Below are 25098 nucleotides of genomic sequence, written 5' to 3' on the forward strand. Positions count from 1 at the left end.
TTTTTCTGTGCTTGTTGAGGTTATCGTACTTAAATTGACCCCTGCAGAGACTGCAAACTCACTCATGTTTTCCATCTCAAATGGGGCCCTTAGTTTTCACATTAAATGGAAGTATTGTGGTCTCCAAAACATCAAACAATTACAGCGGTTTCTGTGCAGTGAAAGTCTCCGACTAGCAAACTATTCAAATGTAAATAAGACGACACGGATGAGTAAAAATCCAACATGATGTTTGGCAGGTACTTTACTATTACTATGTTAACTTAGTCTAGTTTGGTAGCATAATACATTTGTTAATGGGGTAAACAACAACACAACACAACAACAAGTGAACTAGATACAACTATGCAACTTCCCCAGTTTAACATATGGATTAGGGCATTACTGATACTGAACTGATAACTTTTTGTTGAATTTGAGATAAATCTACAGACACAAATAAATAGCAAGAGTAAAAAACACCTGAAGAGTGTATTTGGGGGTTTTCCTTTCTTCCCCAGCTAAAAGAGACATATTTGGAAGCAAACAGCCACACTCTCAAAATTGACAAATGCAAAAAAAAAGAAGAAGATATTTTTGCCTGAAGTTATTTGGCCCTCAGGATTGTATTATAATTCATGAATACAATGAATCTTGAAGGCGGCATGAAATGTCTGGACTAAATTTAATGGCAATCCATCTCCAATACTTTTTATTGAAAAATCAGAAATCCGGCAAAGTTCGGGAAGCAAAAATGTCAGAACAAATATTTGCCAGTCCATCCCCCACGTGTTGAGGTTTCAGTCAGACACTAGGATATGTCGATAATCAGCCCAGCCTGGCCACATTGCGCCTGGGTGACATTGCCCACATTGCCATAGCTAAGCCGGCCCTGTGATAATCACTTGCAGAGACTTGCGTGAAAAAGAAGTTAGCAAAGAGTCTGTTGCAAGAGGGTGGCTTCAGTATGAGTTGCACTTTTCATTATTTAAATGTGGCAACAACAAAAATTACAATTAATTCATATTCTATTTTTAAAATAAAGTTGTCTTAAGTTGATATATCAGCTAAAACACACTCTGGATTTTGCCCCTCTCACCAAATGCTTATTAACCTTGACATATGTTTAAAAAGCTCCGTCGATACTGATTGACCAGCCCAATTTTGCTTTTTTCCATTTCAAGATTTTGGGCAGTTGCAGCCAAGCTCAAACACAACCCACTCCTCTGCTGCTTAGAAAACACTTAGCCGGTTGAACACAGACTCAGCAAAGTGCTTCGGGCTTTTCAGTAAAAACACACACACACACTACCACCTTTGAAAATGGTTATAACCAGAACTTTTCTTCAGCATCAGATATTAAAAAAAAAAAACCCGGATGGCTCACGCCTACTACTTGTTAGCAGGTTTATTTAGACTTGTCTGTTTGAAAAAAAGGCTGAATACAGATGTAGTCTGACAGGTGTGGATAGGAAGAAAGACCAGCAGCACAAGAACATGATGTTAATATGGCTGTGATGAAGAGAACTGTTTTACCAGGGCGTTTGTGTTGAAACCTTTATGTTCAGGCTTATTTTTGATGTTATTGAATCTTTTTTTTTTTCTCAGGCATCAAATCACATTACCTACCATCAAAAAGAGCTCACGGGGCTGGATGGAAGCCTGCAGCTCCCTCAGTTACAGAGCCGAAACCACTGAGTGCTCTTTGACTGAGAGCAGTCAAAGAGCACTTCTGCAAATCACAAAGTAATTCACTTTGATCGTGAATAGCGCTTATTAAGGTATATCTCCTGCATCATAATAAGACGTGAGTGTTCAAACTGGGACAGGACTGCGGCACGGTCTTTGATCCCCGACGCTCACCGGTGAGGAAGCCGCCTTCTGTGCTTTTCTTTACAACGAATCACAAGACCTCAAATCAGAAATGGATTTTCTCACGCTGGAGGTTGTTTCCAAGTATTAAAATATGAATTATTAACTCACTTATCTGGATTTACCACTGCTACCTCATTCATTGCTGTACGGCTTCAACACGTTGTGAGTGTTATCTAAACGACAGGAGGAATCTCTGCGACACGTAATAAACATATTAAACTATTTATGCTAAAGATAAGGCTGGCAAGGTGCCATATTTTTGGTTTATACATGTCACCCGGTGCAGCAGGTGTGACTCATTGATGTTTTTTGCACATGGGGCGGTGCTCTACCAACTGAGCTAAGCAAACACCCCCCGACTCATTGATGTTTTTAATCAACGAGGTGACTATGACTTAATTTCAACTGGTTTAATCGCATACCCCAACTTTAAGTGTTTTATCACGTGTCACGTATACACATAGATCTGGAACTGACTTTTTTCCTCCTCTTTTTATTTCAGTTTTCTTAAATGATAAAAAGTTGCCGATGACTCATCTGCACTCGGGGGTGTATACTAATTTTGCATCCAACAATGCGCTGTGAGAGATTCTGGAGCTGCAACATGCACTATGGCCTCACTGATTAACGTACAAAAGCACAACTTTATGGCTTTATTCACTGATTTTGGTCAAACTGGATCACATCACATACAGAATACATTTGCTGGTTTTCCTTCTGGATGTCTGAAGCTTTCAGCACTCTGTGATTAGGTTTCCTGATGACGGTTAACAGACAGCAGAAACTGGGCTCAGCAGCCGGACCATGTTGGAGCAACAGATTGGAGACTTTCCTGATGGAAAGATTTATAAGCAGCGAACTGCTAACTACGGTTGCTCGGTCAGCTGTGTCTCAGCCTCAGCCCGGGATGCCAGGAGTAAAACCGGCATGTTAGGTCAAATATGTGGAATTATCTTCTGCATATGGCAACCTGCACGTTTATTTCATGTAATATTAACCATATTACCAAGGTAGGCTGAAAAACCTTCAACAGAAAGGAAAGTTGCAATGCTCTTCCACTTTTTTGAACCCAAAATATTTTTTCACAATCCCTAATCTATTCATCAGTGATACTTGTTGGATAAATTCATGACGGTTTGATTTGTTGAAGAAAAACTACAGAATATCACCAGACTTATGTTTTTTAAAAAAAAGTATTCCACACATTTCAAACAACAAAAATGTTAAAAACAGTAAAATAGATGTTTATTTTCATCCCCTCACAATGTGCTGCGTTTACAATATTAAAATTTTAAAAACTAAAAAAAAAATACTTCAATAAAAAGCAAACACACATTCGTCGTAACAGGTGTAGGAAACTGTATAATTCATCTTTACTTCTTAAATAAAATTCACTAAAGGTCTAGGTCTCCTTGTGAGGCGGACCGTCTGAAGATGAGAGTCAGTGATCAAATCAATGAGCCTGCAGCCGAGAGAATTCCACATGAGGCTCGTGGTGGATGGCCCAGCATCCCTCCTCGGCTGCCTGCCGAGGTGGATGAGGTTTTGCTGAAGAGAAGCCCACAGAGAGTACCAACGGTACAGGCTTGTTGATTCGAACAAAGTACAATACAGAACGGCTGTGCAGAGAAAAGCCCTCTGTGAAGTAAGGCGAACAAAGGAATCAGCTGTCGTTTTTCTGGCCTTTGCACGAGCTGCCGCTCTGATCCACGTCCAGTCCCAGAAGTTGCGCATCTCGTCACCTGCTGCTTTCCATTTTTTCCTGCCTTCTTTTTTGAATTTGGCCCTGAATCTGAGTCTTTGTGGGAGTCTGTTTTTCGTTTTTGCGACTGTGAGTCCGTCTTTCTCTTTCTCTTCATCATACTGTCCCCTGAGCTGCTGTCCTCATCTCTCCCTCTGGTTTTTGCAGTTTTTTTTTGTTTTTATGTCGACTTTTAGTCCTTTTACCTCCTCTGCTCTCTTGGTGGCACTGCTGTCATCACTGCTGCGCGAGGAAACCGCTCTTTGATAACGCTTTCCCCCTCCTCTTTCTTTCTTCTTCGTTTTTTCTTCTTTTTCTTTCGAGAGGATTTTTTTGAACGTTTCGATAAGCTTGCTTCTTGTCAGATTGGACTTTTTTCATTTTGTGGTGCGGCCGATCTTCTTTGTGGAGCTGCTTTTTTTCACTGAAGAAAAAAAACAAAATAAAAATTAAATGGTGTGAAGGGAAAAATCAGTTTTACTTGACCTAAAGGGAACTATCAAGTAGTGAAAACATCTTATTATCTCATCTGGGGCGGTGGAGGAGTTCGCTAAAGTAAAAAAATAAATAAATAAAAACCTTCATGATGTTATCAGGGTTATCTCAGCTTCAGCTTGGAGAGCTCATTTCAACAAAAATCCTTTTAATGTTATCATCCGCATTTTTTTAAAACTAAAATTCAACTTGTCTCTTCTCTTCTCTATTAGTTACTTCCACTATCATTGTCACGAATAGATTTAAAATTGCGGGGTAGGGCGATGAAGCTTTATCGGCTTCCTGATTGGGGGCATGCCCAAAAAAGTTGGAGAACTACTGTTATGGGAGGTGTTGTATCAAGATTTTTTGGAGCAGGATTCTCGGGATTAAAAAGCCAGGATATCTCGACCTGTAATCTAACAAAGATTTTCTCTTGCATACCCCCCAACTAATGGACGTACAGTGCTGAATCTAATCTCTTGCTTATTTGTTGTATTTTTGCTTCCTGTCACTTTCAACACTCTCCGGATAAAGCTCCTTGAAGCCACTATGTCCCCACCTGCGATGTAAACAATGAGATGAAGATGTCAATTTGTCATTCTTGTCAAGCTCCTCTACATTGACAGTATTTATAATGTAATAAATGAGCACCGCCTCTGATGAGGAAAAAAATAGGATGAAGAACTTAGAGAAGATTTAGTCATGTACTGCACCTGTCGGGGATCATGGATTCAAAGTCATAGAGTTTCCGTGTCCAGTAACGAGCCTCTCGCGTCGTGTTCGGAGACTCGCTCTCTGGTTTGATCTGGTACTCGATCACAGTGCATCTGGCCCCTGGAAAAAAACATCATCAATAAATCAAACAGCGACATACAGGAACAGCTCTCACAACTGAGAGCTACATAATGAAACATAGTCCCAAATTAACTAGGTGTCACTTTGGTGTTCAGGTAGCCAGATTAAATGGGACATTCACTGTTCCTACCTCACGCTCTCTGTACCGGACAAATGTTTTGGTGGGACGTTTGGACCTGCCAGCCTCGCATTTTTCCACACTCCCATCTCCTCCTGGATCTGCGGTGGGTCAATATGAGTAAGTACAAAAGGCTGCCCGCACATACACAAACACACACCAACAACTCCTTTGAATTCACAAAAAACTTCAAGTTTACTCGGGATTTTTAAACACATTTCTCAAGCCTTCAAATTACAAATTTACGTTTGTGAAACATTCAGTTGGTAAACCTGCCCAATGCTGCTAAATATCAGTTTTATTATCAAACATAACACAACATAACCCAATGATACGTGTAATCAGAGTCTGAAACAGGATCAGTGAAAGAGAAAAAGCTTAATCTACGCATAGGTCAAAAACACAAACAATTTCTATTCTCTAAGAGTTCTCTTCTGGAGAGAAAATCATCAGCTACTTTAATAACTTTGAATGAATTAAGTCTGTTTTAAGGATAATTGTAATTACTCATTTCTAGCCTCTCAGATGTGAGGATTTGGTGCATTTCTTTGTCTTATACATTTTACAATCACTTCTGACATTTTACAGAACAAAAAATTTAAATAACATTAGTCTGATCAAAGTCTGCATCAGATTATAAGTGTTAAGGGTCAAAATCAGAGTAAGAATGCAACGATTCAATTATAGATACAATTATAGAATGAGGACAAATCTGTTTCATTCATTAATTATAATGCATTCATTTTTCCAGTACTATGTAAGTTTTCTATTGCCATTTTAGTCAACAGTTGGTTTTATTATTCCTTTGAGGGGATTACATGTTGTTTTGGTGAGAGGTACTTTATAAACAGTGCAATACTGCTTTTCTGGCTTTGTTGCCATTGGTTTAGCACTTCTTAACACACCACTAACTTTGTTGGTTGTAACTGGAAGTGAAACAGTTGGTGTAGCTGAGGCTTTATAGTTGCAAAACCATAATAATAGTAATAATAGTAATAATAATAATAATAATAATAATAATAAAATACATATATTTATTTAATGGGCGCCTTTCGGTCACCCAAGGACACCTTATAAAAATAAAAGTAGACAGCAAATAAACAAAACAAACAAAAAGAACCTAAAGTAAACACAATTACAAGAATACAAATTAAAAACAGGTTAAAAATAGGACAGTGTAATTGGTCAGTCAGATGGAAAAGGCATTTTAAAAGGTGGGTTAGTGGGACTTGAATTGTGAGAGTGAGTTGTTTCCTTATGACGGGGGGTGAACCCTGAGTTTATAATCTGCGGTTACAGTTAATCAACGTTCATCACTGCATCCTTAAATCCAGCGCACTTACGCGTGTGTTTGATTGTGTTCAGGGTATCAATAGCAAGATTATACTTTCGTGTTTCCGGTCATGCGTGAAACCAATACATAATAGAGTTTGCCAGTTTATTTAATCACCCTTCTTTTTATCAGTGAGGCCTCCAGAAGACCAGAAAATAACTTTCACGAGGGCAGGATTTGTTGCAGGGTGGTTATTCACTTAATTTCAGGTAGGAGACGTTAGAGAAATTCGGATTTATACTGGGGTTTAGATGTTTTGATCAAATAATGTGTGTTCCCCTGTTTTTTGCATGTCTCGTGCACTCCCCTTATTGAATCCGAATTGTAGATCAGTAGTCAAGGACAGGAGAGACAATGGGACTGAGAAACAGGCCTGGGAAGTGTCATTTTGATACATAATGTTCATTGTGAGCAGACTCATCAGTGAGGGAGTGTCTGGCAGCATTTGTCTCAATGCGGCGTCTATGTATATGTCTATGATCTATTAACTAAAGGAGAGTCTTGGCGGAAAATGGATAAGGACGGACTTTTAGGGGGGAACATTTCATTTTAAAAAGTTGCCCGACGGCTCGTTGGACAAAAACAAGGCATTTGCACAGTTTGCAAAGCCGAATTTAAATTCCACAGAAGTAACAACTTTAACATATCACCTCAAAGAACAAAACCCCAGTCTACACTACAGGAGTGTGCCTCGTCAGTATATTTTCCTATTCTGGCTTTTTTCTATTAGCACTGTGCATATGTGCACCTTAAGCCAATAAAATGAATGAATTTAAATATACTTTCTCTGTGTTTATTCTACATTGATTTGATCATTTTACATAAATAAATATTCATTATAGGCTTCAGTCTCAGAAAAATGCAATTAAATTATTGATAAATTTATTGATAAATTAATCGTGATTAATTACAGATTTTTTTGCGATTAATTAGTTAATTAGTTTTAATCGATTGACAGCCCTAATAAGAACCAAATGTTAGAGCTCCTCAGGGAGCCTTTTCTCTGTGTTGCACTGTTAGACTCTCCTTCTTGTACAAGAATAATAAATCCAACTTAAACTTTGATACTTTTGAATCCAGTCTTCCTTATTCAAGAGTTTTTCCTTTAAAAAAAATCCCGTAACAAGTACTTCATAAGCTTACACACCAGGGTTCCCACACCTTTTTCATGAACAAATTCAAGCACTTTTCAAGCACCAGTTTTTGAATTTTTCCAGCACCTTTAAATAGGTAGCCTACTAGTTGTGTTTGCCATGATGGTCATGGGAAGTGCAGCGGTGCCACTGTATGGCATAATAATATGGGTTTAATTAGCATTATTTCATATGGTGGTAGATTGACTGTTTTGATTTTTAACTAATTGTGAATTGGCTTGTATTCTCAGCTTGTGATCGGTGTATTGTGTAACTACCATAGCGCAGTAACAGTGACAAATAGACATCACACGCATTTTCAAGCACTTCACAAAAAATTCAAGCATTTTCACAACCTTGAAAACACTGAATTGAAATTCAAGCATTTTCAAGGAATTCAAGCACCCGTGGGAACCCTGTCCCACAAACACATGCACTCACCTTGTTGTGGGCATCTGTGTGTCGGATCACATTCCTCAGCAGCGTCTTTCCCAGAGGCTGCTTCGCCATGACGACCACTGACATAGAGACAAATGTTAAGTCAGACACAAGCGAGCGATGTTTTTATGAAAATAATGTGAGATAAGAAAAACACACGACAGGTAAGTTAGCCTAAGTTAGCTCGCTGGCTAACACTTGCTCGATATTCAGAATAAACAAAACTACAGTTTGAAAAACTACTACCTCGTGTGTTGTTACGTTAAAATACTACTACCACACTCAAAGCGTAGTAAATATAAACAAACTATACCTTTTTATGACACGAGTAGTGTTCAAGAAGGACAAAAACACACAGCTCTCAGCCTCTACCGGCACTTCCGCTTTACGTTGTGGCACATTTACGTCACCGAACGTTGGAAAAACTTTGTGATTGGTCCAACGGCCTGTCAATCATCGTGGTGGTAGAAACCATAGAAACCGTTCTAACGGTCGGATATTCAAAAACACTGCAACATTAGCGTTTGTTTTTTTAAAGATTATTATTAATAATTCATCTTTAAAACGTTAAATGACACACGACACAATCTGAGTGTTGTGAATATTACCAAACAAATAGGCTACTATCTCAAGGAACTCATAAAAGTGACGTGAAATGAGCTGAGAGTCAACACTAGGCCATACCATCCTCCTCCTACATGTGTAAGTAGCATATACCACAACTTGAATTTGTTTAAAGGTGGTTCAGTGTGTAAGATTTAGGAGTATCTATCGGTGGGAAATGAATATTAGTGGTGTGCCATACTGCATATTTTGGTATCGATCCGATACCAAGTAAATACGGGCCAGTATCGCAGATACAGTACCGATACTTTTCAATAAATAAGTCATTGAATTGCTAAATCTCAATTAATTTTCATGACCTTAAGTGTTTTTTTGTGATGTTTCCTTTTTCCCTTTTTTATAATTAAATAGAAAATGCTTTATTATCAAAAAAGCGGCGAGTAAGAATCGATCTCACCAGGCTAGTATCGATCCGATACCGATACTGACCGATACTATCGATATTTGGATCGACCCGCCCACCACCGTTGAATATAATGTTCATTGGTATGTTTTCATGTGTGTTAAATCACCTGATAATAAGAATTGTTGTGTTTTTGTTGTCTTAAAATGAGCCTTTTATATCTACAGCGAGGGCGGGTCCTCTTCCACGAAGTCCACCATGTTGAACCGCCATTTTTTCTACAGTAGCCCAGAACAGACAAACCAAACACTGGCTTTTGCTTTTTATGTGAATTTCACAGCCAGAGTTTTTTTTTTTTTTACATGCTTGGAAGGAGAGGGTATTCATTTGGTTGCAATCTGCAACTTCGTTGCTAATCCAAGGATAAATTAATTATGTCAGTCACTGACTTTTTAAACTAATATCAACACTTTTTTTCTCTTCTTTCTATTATTGTTATTGTAATCAGTGTCCTCAGTGACCCTGATTTGAGGAGTTAATGAATCTCAAGTATATTAAGTACCGATTAACATTAATGTGCTGATAATATAAGAAACAAACAAACATGTTTGTTTAATGTTCATACGTACTGAAATGAAATGTTCTATGTATGATAAAGCTGTAACATTAAAGGTTTCGGTGTATAACATTTCAGTGGATCTATTGGCAGAAACTATGTTTTCATGTTGTACCACCATGTTTCTACAGTAGCACGTTTCGCAGCCACCATCGGTTCTCCTTCACATTAGGAAGGAGAGGGTGAGGTGAGTAGTATTCAGTTGGTTGGCATCTCCAGCCTCACAATGGGCCTTTAAACCACTAAATTATTTTTTTTATTTCATTAAAATGTTTAATCAGTTTTGTTTATATATCCCAGAACAGACAAACCAAACACTGGCTTTTGCTTTTTATGTGAATTTCACAGCCAGAGTTTTTCCTACATGCTTGGAAGGAGAGGGTGAAGCTTAGCAGAGTATTCATTTGGTTGTAATCTGCAACTTCATTTCTAGGTACCACTAAATCCTACAGAGTGGACCTTTAAAGTGCAGAAATACTCTGTTACAAGTAAAAGTGGTGCATTTAAAATTTTGAATAAGTAAAATTACTAATTTTGCTTAATGGCCCCTTTTTATAATAATGTTATTTTATAACTTTAGTGTTGCTGTTGGTGATTGTGGGACTAATTTAATCACATTATCTTAAGAATCCCCTGTGGGAATCAATAACATTTTATTGATATAATTAATTTATCCTTGGATTATATTTTGTCATATTAATCTGAACCTGGAAAGTAAGAAGTAATTATTAAAATTAATGTAGTGAAATAAAAGTATAATATTTGCCCCTGAACTGTAGTGGAGCACAAAAAAATAAGTATATATTCAAGCAAAGTACTGTACTATTAATGTTTTTTTCACTTGAGTTAATGGACTTATATTAACCATTACTTTCCACCACTGGAAGAACTTCTCCAGTGAGACCAAAATGTGTCATTTGTATTTTCTACATGTGTCACTTAGACAAAATACATGTGAATGTACTGTCAGTAAATAGGCTACAAATTTACTGACAAGCTAGTCTCGATCTAGGCTATCTGTTTCTCCCTCAATAAAAAATTAATAGAACTACAATCAAATAAAAGATTGCATAATAACACAAGTTTACAAAAAATATACTACATTTTCTCCCTGCTTGCTTTGTTTGTGCTAAACTAGGCTAGATATATCCTGGCATGATTTGTATCTGGCCCATTTAAAAACAAGCTACAACCCAGTTTCACTAATGTACAGTCCTCAGAGGCTCCTACACACAGTAGACCCATAGCTGCACGATCAGCCATCCTGGTTCTGATGATCCACAGGACTTACAAATGATGTAAAACAGTTCTGGTAATACATTCATATACATGTTGAGAGATGGATCACTTTGTAATAACCAATTAGACTTCAACCTATTTAGAATCTCCTGGTGGTTATGCAAGCCAGTATTTTAAAGGCACAGTATGACGTGCTGTACAGTAAGAGATGCTCAGTTAAGGGGGTGCCTAATTAGTGGTTTTTCTCCTTGGGTATTTATGAAGCTGCTCCATATTACTACAGACTGAGAAATGAGAGTTCTCACTATTACCCAGTGGGAATCAGTTTCCATCTTATTTCATGAATGTACATTAAATCACATTTTAGATAACTGCGTGCCAGTTTGATGCATTTATGTATTTCATGCATTTACAACTACTTTGAAGCTGCTGCTCAACTGTGTAAGTAGTACTACAAGCATTTCACCAGAAAGAGCTGCTTGAGCTTAAATATCACACTGACAGTAACAGACGCTTTCCTTGAACGAAAAGCCAGTCTTTGTTGGATTTAGTATCCTTCTCCTCATCCTTTTATGATATCTTTTCAAGATGGTTGATGCTTAGGTCCTTCATGTTCTGACACAAATCACCGGGGACAATTTTTGACACAAATTGTATTTGATGACTGGTGAGCAAGTAGAAAATGTCTCCTATTAGGGATAATTATGTCTTTTTTAAGTTATTTTCTCTCGAAATAGTTCATTGTTTCAAACTTCAGTTTGAGTCTATTTTTGTTCACCAAAGTACAACCAGGTTTTAAACTGTGTCAAAATAATTTAATGTACAACTTTTGAGGCTGTGATTAATCGATTGTTGACATGACAGTGCAGATGAGTCAGTTTATCTGTAAGGAAGCCAACAACATGTACTCAGATACTATACTATACAGTAAAGAGATACTTTTTAAAATATTTTTTGGGGGTATTTTCTGCTTTATTTGATAGTGACAGCTGGATAAATGGAATGTACCGGATATTCAGGAGAGAGAAAGGATGCCATGCAGCAAAGGACCCAGGCTGAAATCAAACATGGGTTGCTGAGGTAAGGACTTTTAGCTTTGTTACATGGGGCGTGTAGCAGCAACTTTCCAGTAAAACGTCTGCTAAGAGGCTGAGTAGGTGATGGAATTATTGTATATATATTAGTATTATCTTTTTGTATTCATGACGTAGTAAATTGCATTGTGCTTCTATTCTTATCTTGACCTTTAGCTTACTGCCTTTTAGAATGCTTTTTGAACTTTACATGACACCATGTACCCTCTATGGAAACTTCCATAGGAGGAAGTACTGGTTTCACATCTTGTATGGTTATGGAGAAATTGCAGCCCATGACCTTAAGAACAATTAAGAAACTTATCTGTCCCCAACTGCCTTTGTTTATCTGTCAAAGTCCAAATGTCACATGTAACTAACTGCCTTTTACTCCCAGTGACGAAATGTACCATGACGTATGTACCATGAATATATAATCAACCAATGGGATATGATCACACCCCTTTTTGAATGCAAATAAAGATGCATAGGAGGAACCAGAAAGTTGGAAGACTGCTGTTGTCTGACAGCAGGTTGGTTCCCCTTTGCAAATTGATTTGAGTTCCTTGAGTCCGTGTCTATTTGTTAATGATAATAGTGTCAACCCTGACAGTAGGCTCCTACCGTGACACGTTGGTCCAAAAGAAAAGTCATACGTTGTATGTTTTAGGATGTTTATTAACCAAAATAGTAACAACAAACTCAAATTGGCATAACAACTAACTGAACTATAGAATATGAAATGAGATAAGTGCCAAAATGATAATAAGATGTGAAACGTGAGAATCAGCAATGACACGGTCAACAGAAAATAACTGACCCTGTCACCCTCTTTGTCCAAAAACTCCCGCCACCAAGTGCACAGGTAAAAATAATGTGCGACAACAACCATACTCCCTGTGCCAGTTACCAGACGTAAAGGTGACTTACAAAATGTGTGCGATCTACACAAATAATCATCGTGAACTACTGTATATATACACATTTTGGTTCTTTTTACTTAAAATAGGTTTGAATGCAGGACTTTGATCTAAGTGTATTTATTGAAAGATTTTGACAATTATAAAATAAGTCAACCTTTCCAAATATGTGAGCAATCTAGGAGGTTGTGCAGGTATGAGTACTTGATGATTGTCAATCTTGGATGTTATTTAATACACAAATATTTTGAACAGAAGCTGATTTATAATGACTTTCAATCATCTTTCACTCTCCTCCCCAAACAATAAACCCAAACAGCCACAGACTTATTTTCTAAATTGCATGTGACAACAAAAATGGATGAGATTCTCAGCGACAAAACCTTATCAGTCTGTGGTGCTTCATGCATATCTGTTTGAAGGTCACTGAAATCAAATAAAGACGAGTAACTCTTGTTTCATTGCAGGCACAATAATAATTTCCAATCAGAATCCATGGTGACCAAGCAAACAATCTGTTCTATTTTAGCAACTCATTTGATTTACAAATTGGCTGACTGCATGCTGTCCCTGTGGCAAACCGGCTTTCTTCTCACCTCCTGGCTCCCTGGTGGTGGAATGACTTTCCCACCACAGTCTGAACAGCAAAGTCACTCCTTATATATCATCCATGCATGAACACAATATTCTCTTTGTTTCCCCCAATTCCCCCAGTCACATCTAGGTCTGCTAAATCTTCATTGTCTGTTCTGTACCTGAGTTTGCCCTTGTCTTTTTAATATTGGAGGAGCAAAAACATTCAAAGGAACGCCCAAAAGAACAGGAATTACTGGAGAGACAGGAACAGAAACTTTTTTTTCTTTGTATTATTGTTGTTGTTATCAGTGTCCTCAGTGACCCAAATGTGAGGAGTTAATAAATCTCACAACAATTATATTAAGTACATTAATGTGCTGACAATATAAGAAACAAACAAACATTTCCCCCCTGGGATTATTAAAGTATTTCTGATTCTGATTTTGATGTTTGTTTAATGTTAATACGTACTGAAATTAAATGTTCTATTTATGATGAAGCTGTAACATTAAAGGTTCGGTGTATATATATATCTGTTGGCAGAAACTACGTTTTCATGTTGTACCACCATGTTTCTACAGTAGCACGTTTCGCAGCCACCATAGGTTCTCCTTCACATTGGGAAGGAGAGGGTGAGGTGAGTAGTATTCAGTTGGTTGCATCTCCAGCCTCTAAATCATACACACTGGGCCTTTAAACCACTAAATTATTTTTTTTATTTCATTAAAATGTTTAATCAGTTTTGTTTATATAGCCCAAACACAGACATTTTCCTTGGGGGGCTTTACAATCTGTACTAATTATGTAAAATATTATCCTTATCTCCTTTATACTTCTCTTCAAGGGATATCTTGTACCTTTCACTCCACTAAAATTATTTTAAAGCTTTAATCGCCAGTTACTTTGTACATTCTGATTATTAATACAAAATTAATGACAATAAATAATGATGTGAAGATAATGGAGTAGAAGTGCTGCTGGATCTTAATGGTGATCACATCCTGGAGCTCTTTGAGTGCTTCAGGTATATTGTGTTTATTCCATCTTGTGAAAGGCTCATTGCATAGATAAATGATGGTCTCAGTGAAAAAATAATAAATGCAAGTCTCTTTCAAAGACAGCCCAAGGTTAAAGAATTGAAAAGCTTTTATTTTATATGGCAGTATGTATTTAAAATCACTTCATCAGGGTCAGTGTTAGCAGTAGCTTGCAGATCTATCTTGTATTTCACTAATCAATAAGACATTTTATTTTAAAGATATTTTTTAGCCTTTTCAAGCTTTATTTGATAGAAACAGCTGAAGAATGACAGAAATGTGGAGAGAGACTGATGGGGAAAGCCTTTGTACACCGGGCGGATGCTCTACCAACACCCAGTAATCAATAAGATATGATGTACTATTACAGATTAAACTATCGGCTACAGCATTACAGTGATGCTTACACATGAATACATCAACAATTATAATCCAGTAACATGTATTATTCTGAAATAAGCCATTCAAACTTTTAGTTTTGGCACTTTAAGTATGATTTGACGCTTTCGCCTTTACTCGGGTAATAGTTAATGCTGCATTAGCCTGGCGGTCTACATACATTTCACTCTGCAGTAGTTCACTGAAGCGCGTTGATATTGCTCATACAGAATCTGACACACTGTCATTTTGTTCTGGGCAGAACTGCAAGCTGCCACGTAGAGACCTATTTCACATTCTTGCTGATGACACCGGCAACATTTCTAACAGCTTAATGACAGTGTGTTCAGCCAAAAACACGAGCAGCACATGCCCTATAAAAACCTCATTTCTCTTTGCCCGCTGCCTAAATTTTAAACCTGCCACTTTTTGCATTCAGGTTTAATCTGATGGCTCAACTCTTTCTCTGGAGAACTTATGTTTTTTAAAAGCTTTCTGACACAACTGCAATAAAAAAGTGTTGCTCACTGTGTACACAACACAACAAGAATAGTGTGAAAAGAGCTGTAATTGCAGGCTGATGTGTGCCTTCCATAAATACCATTTTCTGTTTGCTTATTTCCAAGTATACTTCCTCTGACTGTGTAAATATATCATTAACCTCTCATATGTTTCAGCTTGTGTGTTGTGTTGGTGTTGTGCAAGGCAGTGATTTTGTCAGCAAACAAAAGACTTAACCATGCAAATTTCCACGTCCCTTGTTTAGTCCATATGTTTGTTCTCATTTTAGCCGCAGTGACATACAGTACAAAAAAAAGCAAAGGGAGAGAAGGAGGAGAAAATCTCCCACCTCTTCCTCCTCCTCCTCCTCCCTGTGAAAGGAGAGAGCAGTGGGCAAAGGAGGGAGGAGGAATGAGAGAGAGAAGGGGGGGAGGGTAAATACACCCAGACAGAGCCATGTCTGACATCCTCGCTCACTGAAAGAAGGAAGGACTGATACAAAGCCAGTGCGACCGAGCAGAAGAGAAAGGGGGAAAGGAGGGAGGGGAGGGCAGAGGGAATAAATGCAAAAAGAGCGGCGGAGAATAAAGGGTGAAAAAGATGCACAAGAGCTGCATCAGTTCTTGTCCGCAAGGAACAAAAAACATTGTGTTCGTGAATGGGAGCTGGTGAGCTCAGGCACAAGGCGAGTGCAATGAGAAACCAGGCAGACTTCAGTCGCTGGTGTTGCTGAGCACCAATCCTCTCACCCTCTGTTTCTGCCAGCTAGGATTGAGCACCGGTATGATTTAGGGAAAGGGTTTCAGGGCATTTGATTAGGATTTTTGGAGCTTTGTGTTTTAGTGCTTGTGTGCTGCCGGAGAGGATTTTGAACGTGCTGCTATTTCTGATTGAACACAGTGTGCGACGTGGAGACTCCTCTGGTTGCTGCTTTCAGGGCTGTTCCCCTCCCTGCTGCCTCTGGCTGTGTTTGGGTTATGGTCCTGACTGAGAAACAGAGCATCACCCAGATGCAGGGCTGCGACTGTATGGGAGGTTAAGCCTGTAAACATCAGCATGGGAGCCAAACAGATGAAATGGTAAGAGCCGTTTTTTTATGTATATTAGGAGTTTTACATTATGTCACTCCAGGCCGCTATTTTTGTCTCCAATGCACGAGTGTGTCAGTAACAGAGATGTACAACACAAAAGGCCTAAATTCAAAAAAACTATATATCATTTAAATCATGATCAGCATGTGTGTCTCAGTGTTGGTGTTAGAAATGCATCTCACCATAATAACATGACTTTGATACCCTGACTGTGCCGGTTATTGTTCAGTGTTTACAGTGCAGTAGGTGTGGGTGTGTCCCTGTATGTGTCTGCATGAGCTGAGCTGCTATTGCCTAGCAACCACGGTCTAACTTCAAGTACTGACTCTTCCATTTCATGATTTTTCGATTTTTAAGTTATACTAGAATTAAAAATACAAGATGTATTATTCTACAGTTAAATAATCATAATTTCTGGGCTGTACGCATATTTTAAAAAACACATCATCTTTACCAGACAAGCTAACTACAGGCTGCTGTATGGAATTAATCCTTTAAAATTAACTTCTGAATAAAAGTCGACTAAGTGGTTAATGTTTAGACTTAATGCTGATCACTGGCGGTGGAAGGAGTACTCAAATAGTTCAGTAAAAGTGCCAAAACATAACGTAAAAATCCCCCACTACAAGTAAAAGTCCTACATTTTAAATCCTACTTAAGCCAAAGTACAGACATCCGGTAAGAAGTTTGGCAGCTGAGTGGTTTCCAACTTGGCGCACATGAGAAGTCTGAAAGGTTGTGAGATGATTTATGGGTGAGAAAAGAACTATTTTTGAGAAATATTGGATTGTTTTACCTTTCTGTTAGTCCAAAAGCGATTGAAATGAAACCTTCTGAGAAGTTTAGAGGGCAAATGTCTCTTTGGTGGAACGGCTAACAATCCAAAGACATCTGAAACATGACAAGAAGCCCCAAGCATACACTGCTGTTTTCACTGTAGTTTAATCTTTAACAGTGCACTATATTTTACAAGATTATCATATTTTGATGTAAAATCTTTATCAGAAAAGTAATCTGTAAATGTCAGATAAATGGAGTGGAGTGAAAAGTACAATATTTACCCTGAAATGTGGTGAAGTATGGGTATAACATAGCATATGAAGTACAGTGCTGAAGTTAATGTACTTCATAACTTTCCATTGCTGATCAAATGATGATCTGACTCTCATCTCCTGTAAATCCCAACACCTAATATTTGGCTTAACCCATATGTTCCAAATCTATCTGTATGTTTGTGTTCTTTTGGTACGACAGATCAGCTGCGAACATCTAAATAAATTTGTTTATTGAACTGCTGCAGCCTCAGACAACGATAGAGGATATCCTGATAATGTCATCAGCTGCGATGACAAGATTAGTTGGAGGCAGCTACTCTGATCCCCTTTAAAAGAAACATTCAGGGATAATCACAGCAGCACCTGATAAGATGCTCAGTTCATTTTTTATGTGACCTGGTTCAATTACTCTCTCTGAGAAGCCGGGAGGACCAAGCTTCCCAAGGTTTTATCAGTGTGTGTGTGAGGGAGCCACACCATTTCTGCCACTGAACTCTCCTGAATTAAAAGTTTAAATTATATATTTACACTTTAGCCATACTGGCGACAGGTCGGACGACAGGTCCAGACTGACAATTAATCATTATGACTTTGATGATCTGACTTAGCAACTATTAGAGGAATTGTGATGAAAGCTCACACAGACATTCATGTCTCCCTTAGGATTATTTAAAATAACTTTGGCGATCCCTTGAACTTTTGATTAAGCGGCCGCCCCGTGTGTAGCGGCTTCAGTCCTCGCTGCAACTGGCCCCGGTTCGAATCCCGCATCGGACGGCCATTTACTGCGTGTCATTCCCCCTCTCTCTGCCCCCTGCTTCCTGTGTATTTTCAGCTGTCCTATCATAAAAGGCCAAAAAAAAATCTTTAAAAAAAAAAAAAATGTCAATTAGTCCAACACTTTGGTTCCTGACCCCACAAAACACTCCCATCAGCCTCATCTGTACCTTAACCTTAACTAAACTAACCGGTGAACATGGTAAACATCATCACCTGCTAAATGTCAGCATGTGATTTTAAGCATTTAGCATGCTGACATGAGCATTTAGCTCAGTGTTATGCTAAAGTACAGGCTCGCAAAGCGGCTAGCATGACATCTTAGTCATAAGACAGCACAGTCAGACTGAACACAAGCACGATTACTGAGTTCATAAAGAGGCCATGAACTCAAAAGTGAGTGTTTGTGGCTTGTGCTGAGTAATGCCATTAGCTAAGCAGAAAGTCTCATTGGCTACAATCTAAATCTTGCTGCATATGTATGGGAAGAATTTGTTTAACTGTGCGGATACAATCCCTCGGGACATTCTTTGGTTTGTAAACACAGTTTTATCTCACAGTTTAAGTTATTTCTTCCTGTTTTGTTTGCTTTAGTCTGGCCTCGGGAGCGCAGTGTGTTTTTCTATTCTTGATACAGTTTAGGTCTGTTTATGCAGAGGCAGGATAGTTTTTCCACACAGACACTGAGGGAAAAAGGAGGAATCCTCTGTTTAAAGGCCGTGCTTAATGCCATAGGTCACAGGTCACAGTAGCTGTATCTGCTACAAACACAGCAGAGTGAAGATGACAGCTGGTCTGAACCTCAGGCTGCTGGAGATCACACTCAAAAAACACAAATCATACAACTGCACGAAAACCCGCCTTTCAGAAACCATACCAGGATCATGTTTTGAAATTATGACCAAAGGCGGAGAAAACTATGTAAAGAATTTCCTGTGGGGAAAAATGACAGAGTTGCATGCATTCCTGCTCACACTGTGTATTTTCTGAACAGGTTTCAATCCTGTTCTCTTGAGTGTTTTCATTAATTTTGTTTGTTAAATAGTCTGTGATGCGCTGTATTCCTAAGGGCACTATGTGTTTAAAACAGATATGGTTCAAAATATAAAGCCCAGATGGGATTAATCCACATTTCTGTGCTCCTTTGGGAGTTATTAAAGCTTATATCTCTATTTTATGTAGCTAGGTTTATTTATTGCCATTTATTTGGCAGGAGATGCAAACACAGTCATTCTAGCCTGTGCCCATCTGTTTCAGTCTCAGCTCAGCCAGCCCTGCTCACTCCCCCAAAGAGGAGTATGTTATCACCCAGTACACTGACACCACTAAAGAAGAAACAGTCCACGATCAGTCTGAGGACCACGGGGAACCTCGGGATGACAAATCTGAGCTGACAGAGAAGAAATCTGTCACAGGTTGGTTGGCTGCACATCAGCTCTTGTAGAGCAAGAATAGATCCAAAGAATGCCTGCAACACAACAACAAAAAAAGCTCCCTTGTCTCATTTCCCCTGTGCCTCACTTCCTTTCAGAGGAGGTGTCTCTGTGTGGATTGTGTCCCTCCCTAGGGCATGATGGGCAAGAGGAAGAGAAGTCCTGGGAGGAGCAGCTGGACGCCCACCAGGAGCAGCTGGAGAAGGAAATGCAGGAGGCCAGGAGGATGGTTTTCCGCCTACAGGTAAGTCCTGGTGATAAAACATTTAAAAAACAAGCTGCACAGCTACTATGAACAAATAGACAGAGGGCGCACAAAAGGGGGGCAACAGCTCAAGTATAGAGTGAGATTTCAGCCTGGTTCCAGATGTTTTTCAGTGATTTAAATCGAGTAAATAAACATGAAATCTGAAAAAAACGATTAAATAATAAAGTGAAAACAAGAAGGAAAATCATTCTCATTATTAGGATAGCAACATTTATTGTTTAATGTCTAATTTGTTCCAAACATTCAGCCAAGAAAGGACTTGTTACATCCTTACTGAAGTGTTAATTCACCTACTTGATTATCACCAGATTGACTCATCAGAGCATTTTAATTTGATACTATTTATAAATTCTTCAAAGGCTGTTCAGGCTGACAATCTAACCTCTATTCCTCTGTTTTAAATTCAATAAAAACTGGTCTGAAAATATCTGTTCATTCATTTTGATGTTAAATATTTACAAAATATGAAAAGTAATCAGTTCCTCTATTGTAAAAATATTACCTAATACTTTCTGCTTCGGGTTAAGTTAGTTTAATCTTCTTTATACTAGTAATAGTTAAGTATGTGGTGCATTTATTAAAAAATATCACCATACATTTTACCTGTGAACAGTGGTTATGCTGCCTATGAGTGTAATGTATGTTGATATATGTAAGTATATGTACTATATAAGAGTATATGGTAGCTTTATTATTAGTGTACTGTATATCTAGATCTAAAATAATACTATAAAAAACATCTATTTAACAATCATGATGATATATGGGCGTGTGTGGAGTCATTCCTTGATTTCAGTTATATTTTGTCATGTGGTGGAGCTACAACATGTGAACACTCAGAACTTCAATTTATTTTTTATTATTTTAATTAAATTTTATTTATACAGCACCAAATCATAATAAACATTATAGGCTGTACTCTTTATACAATTATTTACAGAGACCCAACAATTCCCACCATGCACCAAGCACTTGGTGGCAAGGAAAGATAAATAAATAGATAGAGAAAGACACAAATGCACAGCAGGTATGATCCAGGTATACCGGTAGTCATGATACATGAGAACCTGCGAGACGAGAAAGCAGAAAAACTCCTGGGAGGAAGCTAACATGCGTTTATGAACCATGAGTGTGTACAGATGAGAGAGACGAGAGAGGAAGAGAAGAGCTTGTGTGTCTTTATGAATTAACAACTTAAAAATAAACTAATAACCTGTCACACCCACAGACTCTCATTCTGTACATGTCCAAAACTAATGCAGTGTTCATGCTGAACAGCATTTCTTTTGGTCCCAGATCTCTGAATCACAACCGACATCTCAAATGAGTTTTTAGACATTTTAGACGCTCCTCTCTCTCTCTCGAGGATTTATATGAACATTTGTAGTTACATGTGTAAGAAAACAAAGAGGTATAAAGTAAACGTAAAGCAACGCTTGCTCTCCAGTGAGTGATAACAAACTTGGTTAATACAACACATAAAGAAATACATAAGAAAACCAGCTGAAAACATATTCATAGTTATTGAAAAGAGGCCATTAATGTGATGAATATGTTTGTGTATATTGATGTGTACGGTACACGTGTGTGTTAGAGCAGTTGAGAGGCTTGTGTGTGTGTGTTTTTTTTAATTGGCTGGCTTTTTTAGCTAAAATGTGAAACTTGTTGTTCAGCCAAGTATAAAAATTCAAAACTGCTGTGTGTACAAATTCAGATACAGAAATAAATCTGCCTTGTCTGTGTGTTTTAATATGAGTGCTTTCAGGCCTTCACACTGTGCGTCTATATATATTTCTCTATCTATATATATATGTGTGTGTGTGTTTCTGTCCTCAGGCTCTGCTGCTCCATGGCTCCCTCCCGGAGGAGGACCAGGATGGATCTGTGAGCTTCGGAGATAACCGGGCAAACGCTGAACAGCAGCTGGTACAGTGCCCTCTCTCTGCTAACTCGAGAAAGCAACACTTTCTCGCCACTCTGTGTGAGAGTGTCAGTGTCAACCCTTCTGTTGTGATGATGTTTGCGGGCCATCACTTGTCTCGAGAGTGACTACCGTAGAGCACGACTGAATCTCTCTGATCTGCTTGCCCGCTGTCGTGCAGGCCCACTGCCTCCTCATACGCTCTGACATTTTTCCATTCTCTAATTACGGTGCTCATACCCCTTTCTCTTTGAAGGTTCTAATCCGTAGTCGTCTGGACCAAAGCACAGAGGAAGCCCTTGATCTCAAGGTACAGTAAGTAAATGTAATTAGGTCTAATATAGATGAGCTGCCCTATAAGCGTGCAGTCCATTTCTCTAATGCCTCTGTTCGCTTGTGTGGCTCTCAGAGGGAACTCATGAGGCACAAACAGGAAGCACGCCACCTTCAGGCCATCAAGGTAAACTTCTTACTCTAATTTTGTCTTTTCTGTGTGAATTTAACAGATTAAAGGATATAATTCAGTGTATTCCAACTCTTGTGCTGCCCTAAACTGATGATCCTGCGGTTTCTGTCACGCACAATATATATATTTTCATTTCTTTGTGAAGATAATACAGTTTAGAGGTGGGTATGTGCTGTCGATAAGGCAGGTGGATGCAGTGTATCTGTATTCAGGTCTTCTCTGGACATTTCTTTGATCTCCCTTTCTTTCTCATTAGGATGCTCTGCAGCAGCGCCTGGCAGTGCAGGAGGATGCTGTGTTGCAGCTAAAGCAGGAGCTACTGAGGTGCAACATGGCCAAAGATCAGCTAGAAGGGGAAAATGTGAGACAAGTGGTGATTTCCGTTTGACACGATCAAATATTTGACCCACTTGACCGACGTGGATGCAGGTTTATGTGAGAGCAATGTGGCACTCGTGCATCATTCTGATGTATCTGTTTGCAGGCGGAGCTCAAACACAAGCTGAGTGAACGGAACAAATTACTCACTGAATATGAGGTATCGCCTTTTGTTATTTACACTTGGGTGCACTCTCTCGATGCATACATGCGCATACAGACTTATGCCATCCATCTTTCTTGTCACAACAGCAGCAGCTCGGGAGGAAAGAGCGAATACTGCAGCAGCAGCAACAGAAGCTCGATGAAGCTCAACATAAAGCACACGAAGTCAGCCTTGGAAGGGTACGGATCATGATATGTTTCAACAGCTTATGCTTGAATGTAAATGACACGTATGATAATATTGTCTGGCTGCTGCAGTTACTCAAGCAGGAGGAGTAAACAGGACTATTTTCAGCTGTGGATTAATATTAACATTCAGTGTTCATCACAATGAAGAAACATGTCACTCAGTGGCTCATTGATGTGTTTTAAATCGTAACACAGAGAATTAAGCTGTATCAACTCACGGCATTTGTTGATAATAACGTAATTCTAGACAATATTCACCCGCATGCTTCAAAAGATACAAACAGTTTAGCCTTATTTACATATTTCTATTTATTGTCGTCCATTTTAAAGTCATTCAGGAATGAAAATGGTGGTTACAGTAACTCTGTGGCTTCGACATCTCCTCCAGCATTCCAGCACAGTGCACCAGTACGTACTCTTTCTTTTATTTCAGTCTTTAATCAATACTATCATTTCTGTTTATTGGAAACAAAACTCATTACGAAGTTAAACTTATAAGATTGTAAATCTTATGAGAAGTTAAGTCCAATTTCCGACACATGTTGTCAAAATAAAAGAAACTGAATCAGATATTTGACATATTAAGCCAAATCTTTGACTTATTAACTCAGTATGATGAGATAATATGTGAAAATAAGTCTTTAAATTAGTGAGTGTTGATGTTATCATGCCTTTTTAAACATGTTTTCTTTTCTTGATGGAAAATCTCTCCCATAATTTTTGATTTAATATGAAATACAAAACTGCATGTGTATCACAGGGGGAAGAGCTGCAGCTGGTCAGGGAGGCACTGCGTAGTTTGAGGGACAGTTTTTCTGGCCATGACCCCCAACATCACACCCTGGACACCCTGGAGCAGGGCGTATCCAGTCTCATGGACCGATTACACTCTTTTGACACCCAACGCAGACAGGAAAGAGGGGTACACACACTCTCTCTCACACACACACACCATTCAGGAGGAAATCTAAAAAAACATATCTGTCACCTGATGAATGATGAGTCAACAACAAATGACATTTGGACTGTTTACCATGAGTAATTTCATCTACTTCTTCTAGGAGGAATTTAAATCGCCAGGACGCAGAGCCAACTCAACAGACCGCGACTCCTGGCCGCCGAGCTCAAGTGAGACAAACAAAATCTTTGTCTCGTTTAAGATTTGTCATCCTCTGCAACATCTCCAGCTCTGGCTGTTAAATAAGTCTGTGCTGTTCAATTACACTGCTATGTATGGAGAGGGCATTACTTGCTGTGAGACCAGCGTGGTTGTGAAAACAGTTTGCTGTGTTTGTAATTATTTCTAGAAATGGCCCACTCGCACAGCAGCCCGGGATTGGACACCGCCGTCTCCACTAAAGTGCTCTACTTCACAGATCGCTCGCTCACCCCGTTTCTGATTAACATCCCGAAAAGGTAAAAACACTTTATGGTGATGGTTTATGTAACAGTGTTATTGTTTGTTTCCTCACTGTTGCATGCATGATTTGAGACTCGTGGCTTGATTCATACCAGAGCTACACGTAGATGCTTCAGTATCTCTGCTTGTCGAATGTGGGTGTACGTGGACATAGATCATGACTGACAAGCGTGCTCTTAACAGGCTGGGTGAGGTCACCCTGCGAGACTTCAAGGCCGCTGTGGACAGACAAGGCAATTTCAGATACCACTTCAAGGCCCTCGACCCAGAGTTTGGCACAGTGAAAGAGGAGGTAGGCGTGGGAGGAAAATTATAGTCCCCTACATTCACTTCTCACATCAGCTGCAGCAGCAGCAAGCAAATATGAAATGCCAGTTATAGAGTAAGTCTAATAATAGCCGACACTGTGCTATACTTCAAAACCCTGTTTGTGGATTGATTTCCCTCCCGGAGAATTTGATAACTCAGAGTAGTCATTTTCACTTTCTGTCTAGACCTTTGTATGTTATAGAGTGTTTCTTGGATGTGTAAATGCTGGATGTCGGCTGTGCAGGTATTCCAGGACGGAGCAGTCGTGCCTGGCTGGGAAGGGAAGATTGTAGCATGGGTGGAGGAGGACCACGGAGAGAGGAGGTAGAGCAAAAAAAGACCAGAGATCACCACTACAAACCTCAGTTGT

General features: G+C 38.9%; 2 protein-coding genes across 5 annotated transcripts in view; one reads left to right on the top strand and one right to left on the bottom strand.

Annotated features, from left to right (window-relative positions):
- Positions 1-8409, bottom strand: part of nkapd1 (NKAP domain containing 1) — an 11017-nt gene extending 2608 nt beyond the window's left edge. The window contains exons 1-2 of one of the 2 annotated variants that reach the window (XM_019266405.2): positions 8263-8409; positions 7953-8029 (exon numbers count right to left, since the gene is read on the bottom strand). In XM_019266405.2, coding sequence (XP_019121950.2) covers positions 7953-8021 — 69 coding nt within the window. In that variant the 5' untranslated portion in view covers positions 8022-8029; positions 8263-8409. Of the gene's footprint in view, positions 1-7952; positions 8030-8195; positions 8217-8262 lie in introns of those variants that run through there. The other variant, XM_027280948.1, reaches the window with a different exon arrangement.
- A 151-nt stretch (positions 8410-8560) lies between these two features.
- On the top strand, positions 8561-25059 carry dixdc1a (DIX domain containing 1a). 3 transcript variants are annotated; one of them, XM_027280458.1, is made up of 17 exons: positions 8639-8651; positions 11755-11851; positions 16157-16335; positions 19437-19594; positions 19711-19856; positions 21717-21806; positions 22058-22111; positions 22211-22261; positions 22524-22628; positions 22752-22805; positions 22898-22990; positions 23330-23407; positions 23760-23921; positions 24061-24127; positions 24307-24415; positions 24603-24711; positions 24973-25059. In XM_027280458.1, the coding sequence occupies exons 3-17, from the start codon at positions 16313-16315 to the stop codon at positions 25054-25056; spliced, it is 1383 nt and encodes a 460-aa protein (XP_027136259.1). In that variant the 5' UTR covers positions 8639-8651; positions 11755-11851; positions 16157-16312; the 3' UTR covers positions 25057-25059. The 3 variants fall into 3 exon arrangements, with proteins under 3 accessions (XP_027136258.1, XP_027136259.1, XP_010734986.3); XM_027280457.1 differs by lacking the exon at positions 16157-16335 and having other exon boundaries at positions 8561-8651; XM_010736684.3 differs by lacking the exons at positions 8639-8651; positions 11755-11851 and adding an exon at positions 15648-16037.
- Positions 25060-25098: the final 39 nt, after the last annotated feature.

Source organism: Larimichthys crocea, chromosome VII (genome assembly GCF_000972845.2).
Source record: "Larimichthys crocea isolate SSNF chromosome VII, L_crocea_2.0, whole genome shotgun sequence".
In the NCBI taxonomy this organism is placed as follows: Eukaryota; Metazoa; Chordata; class Actinopteri; family Sciaenidae; genus Larimichthys; species Larimichthys crocea.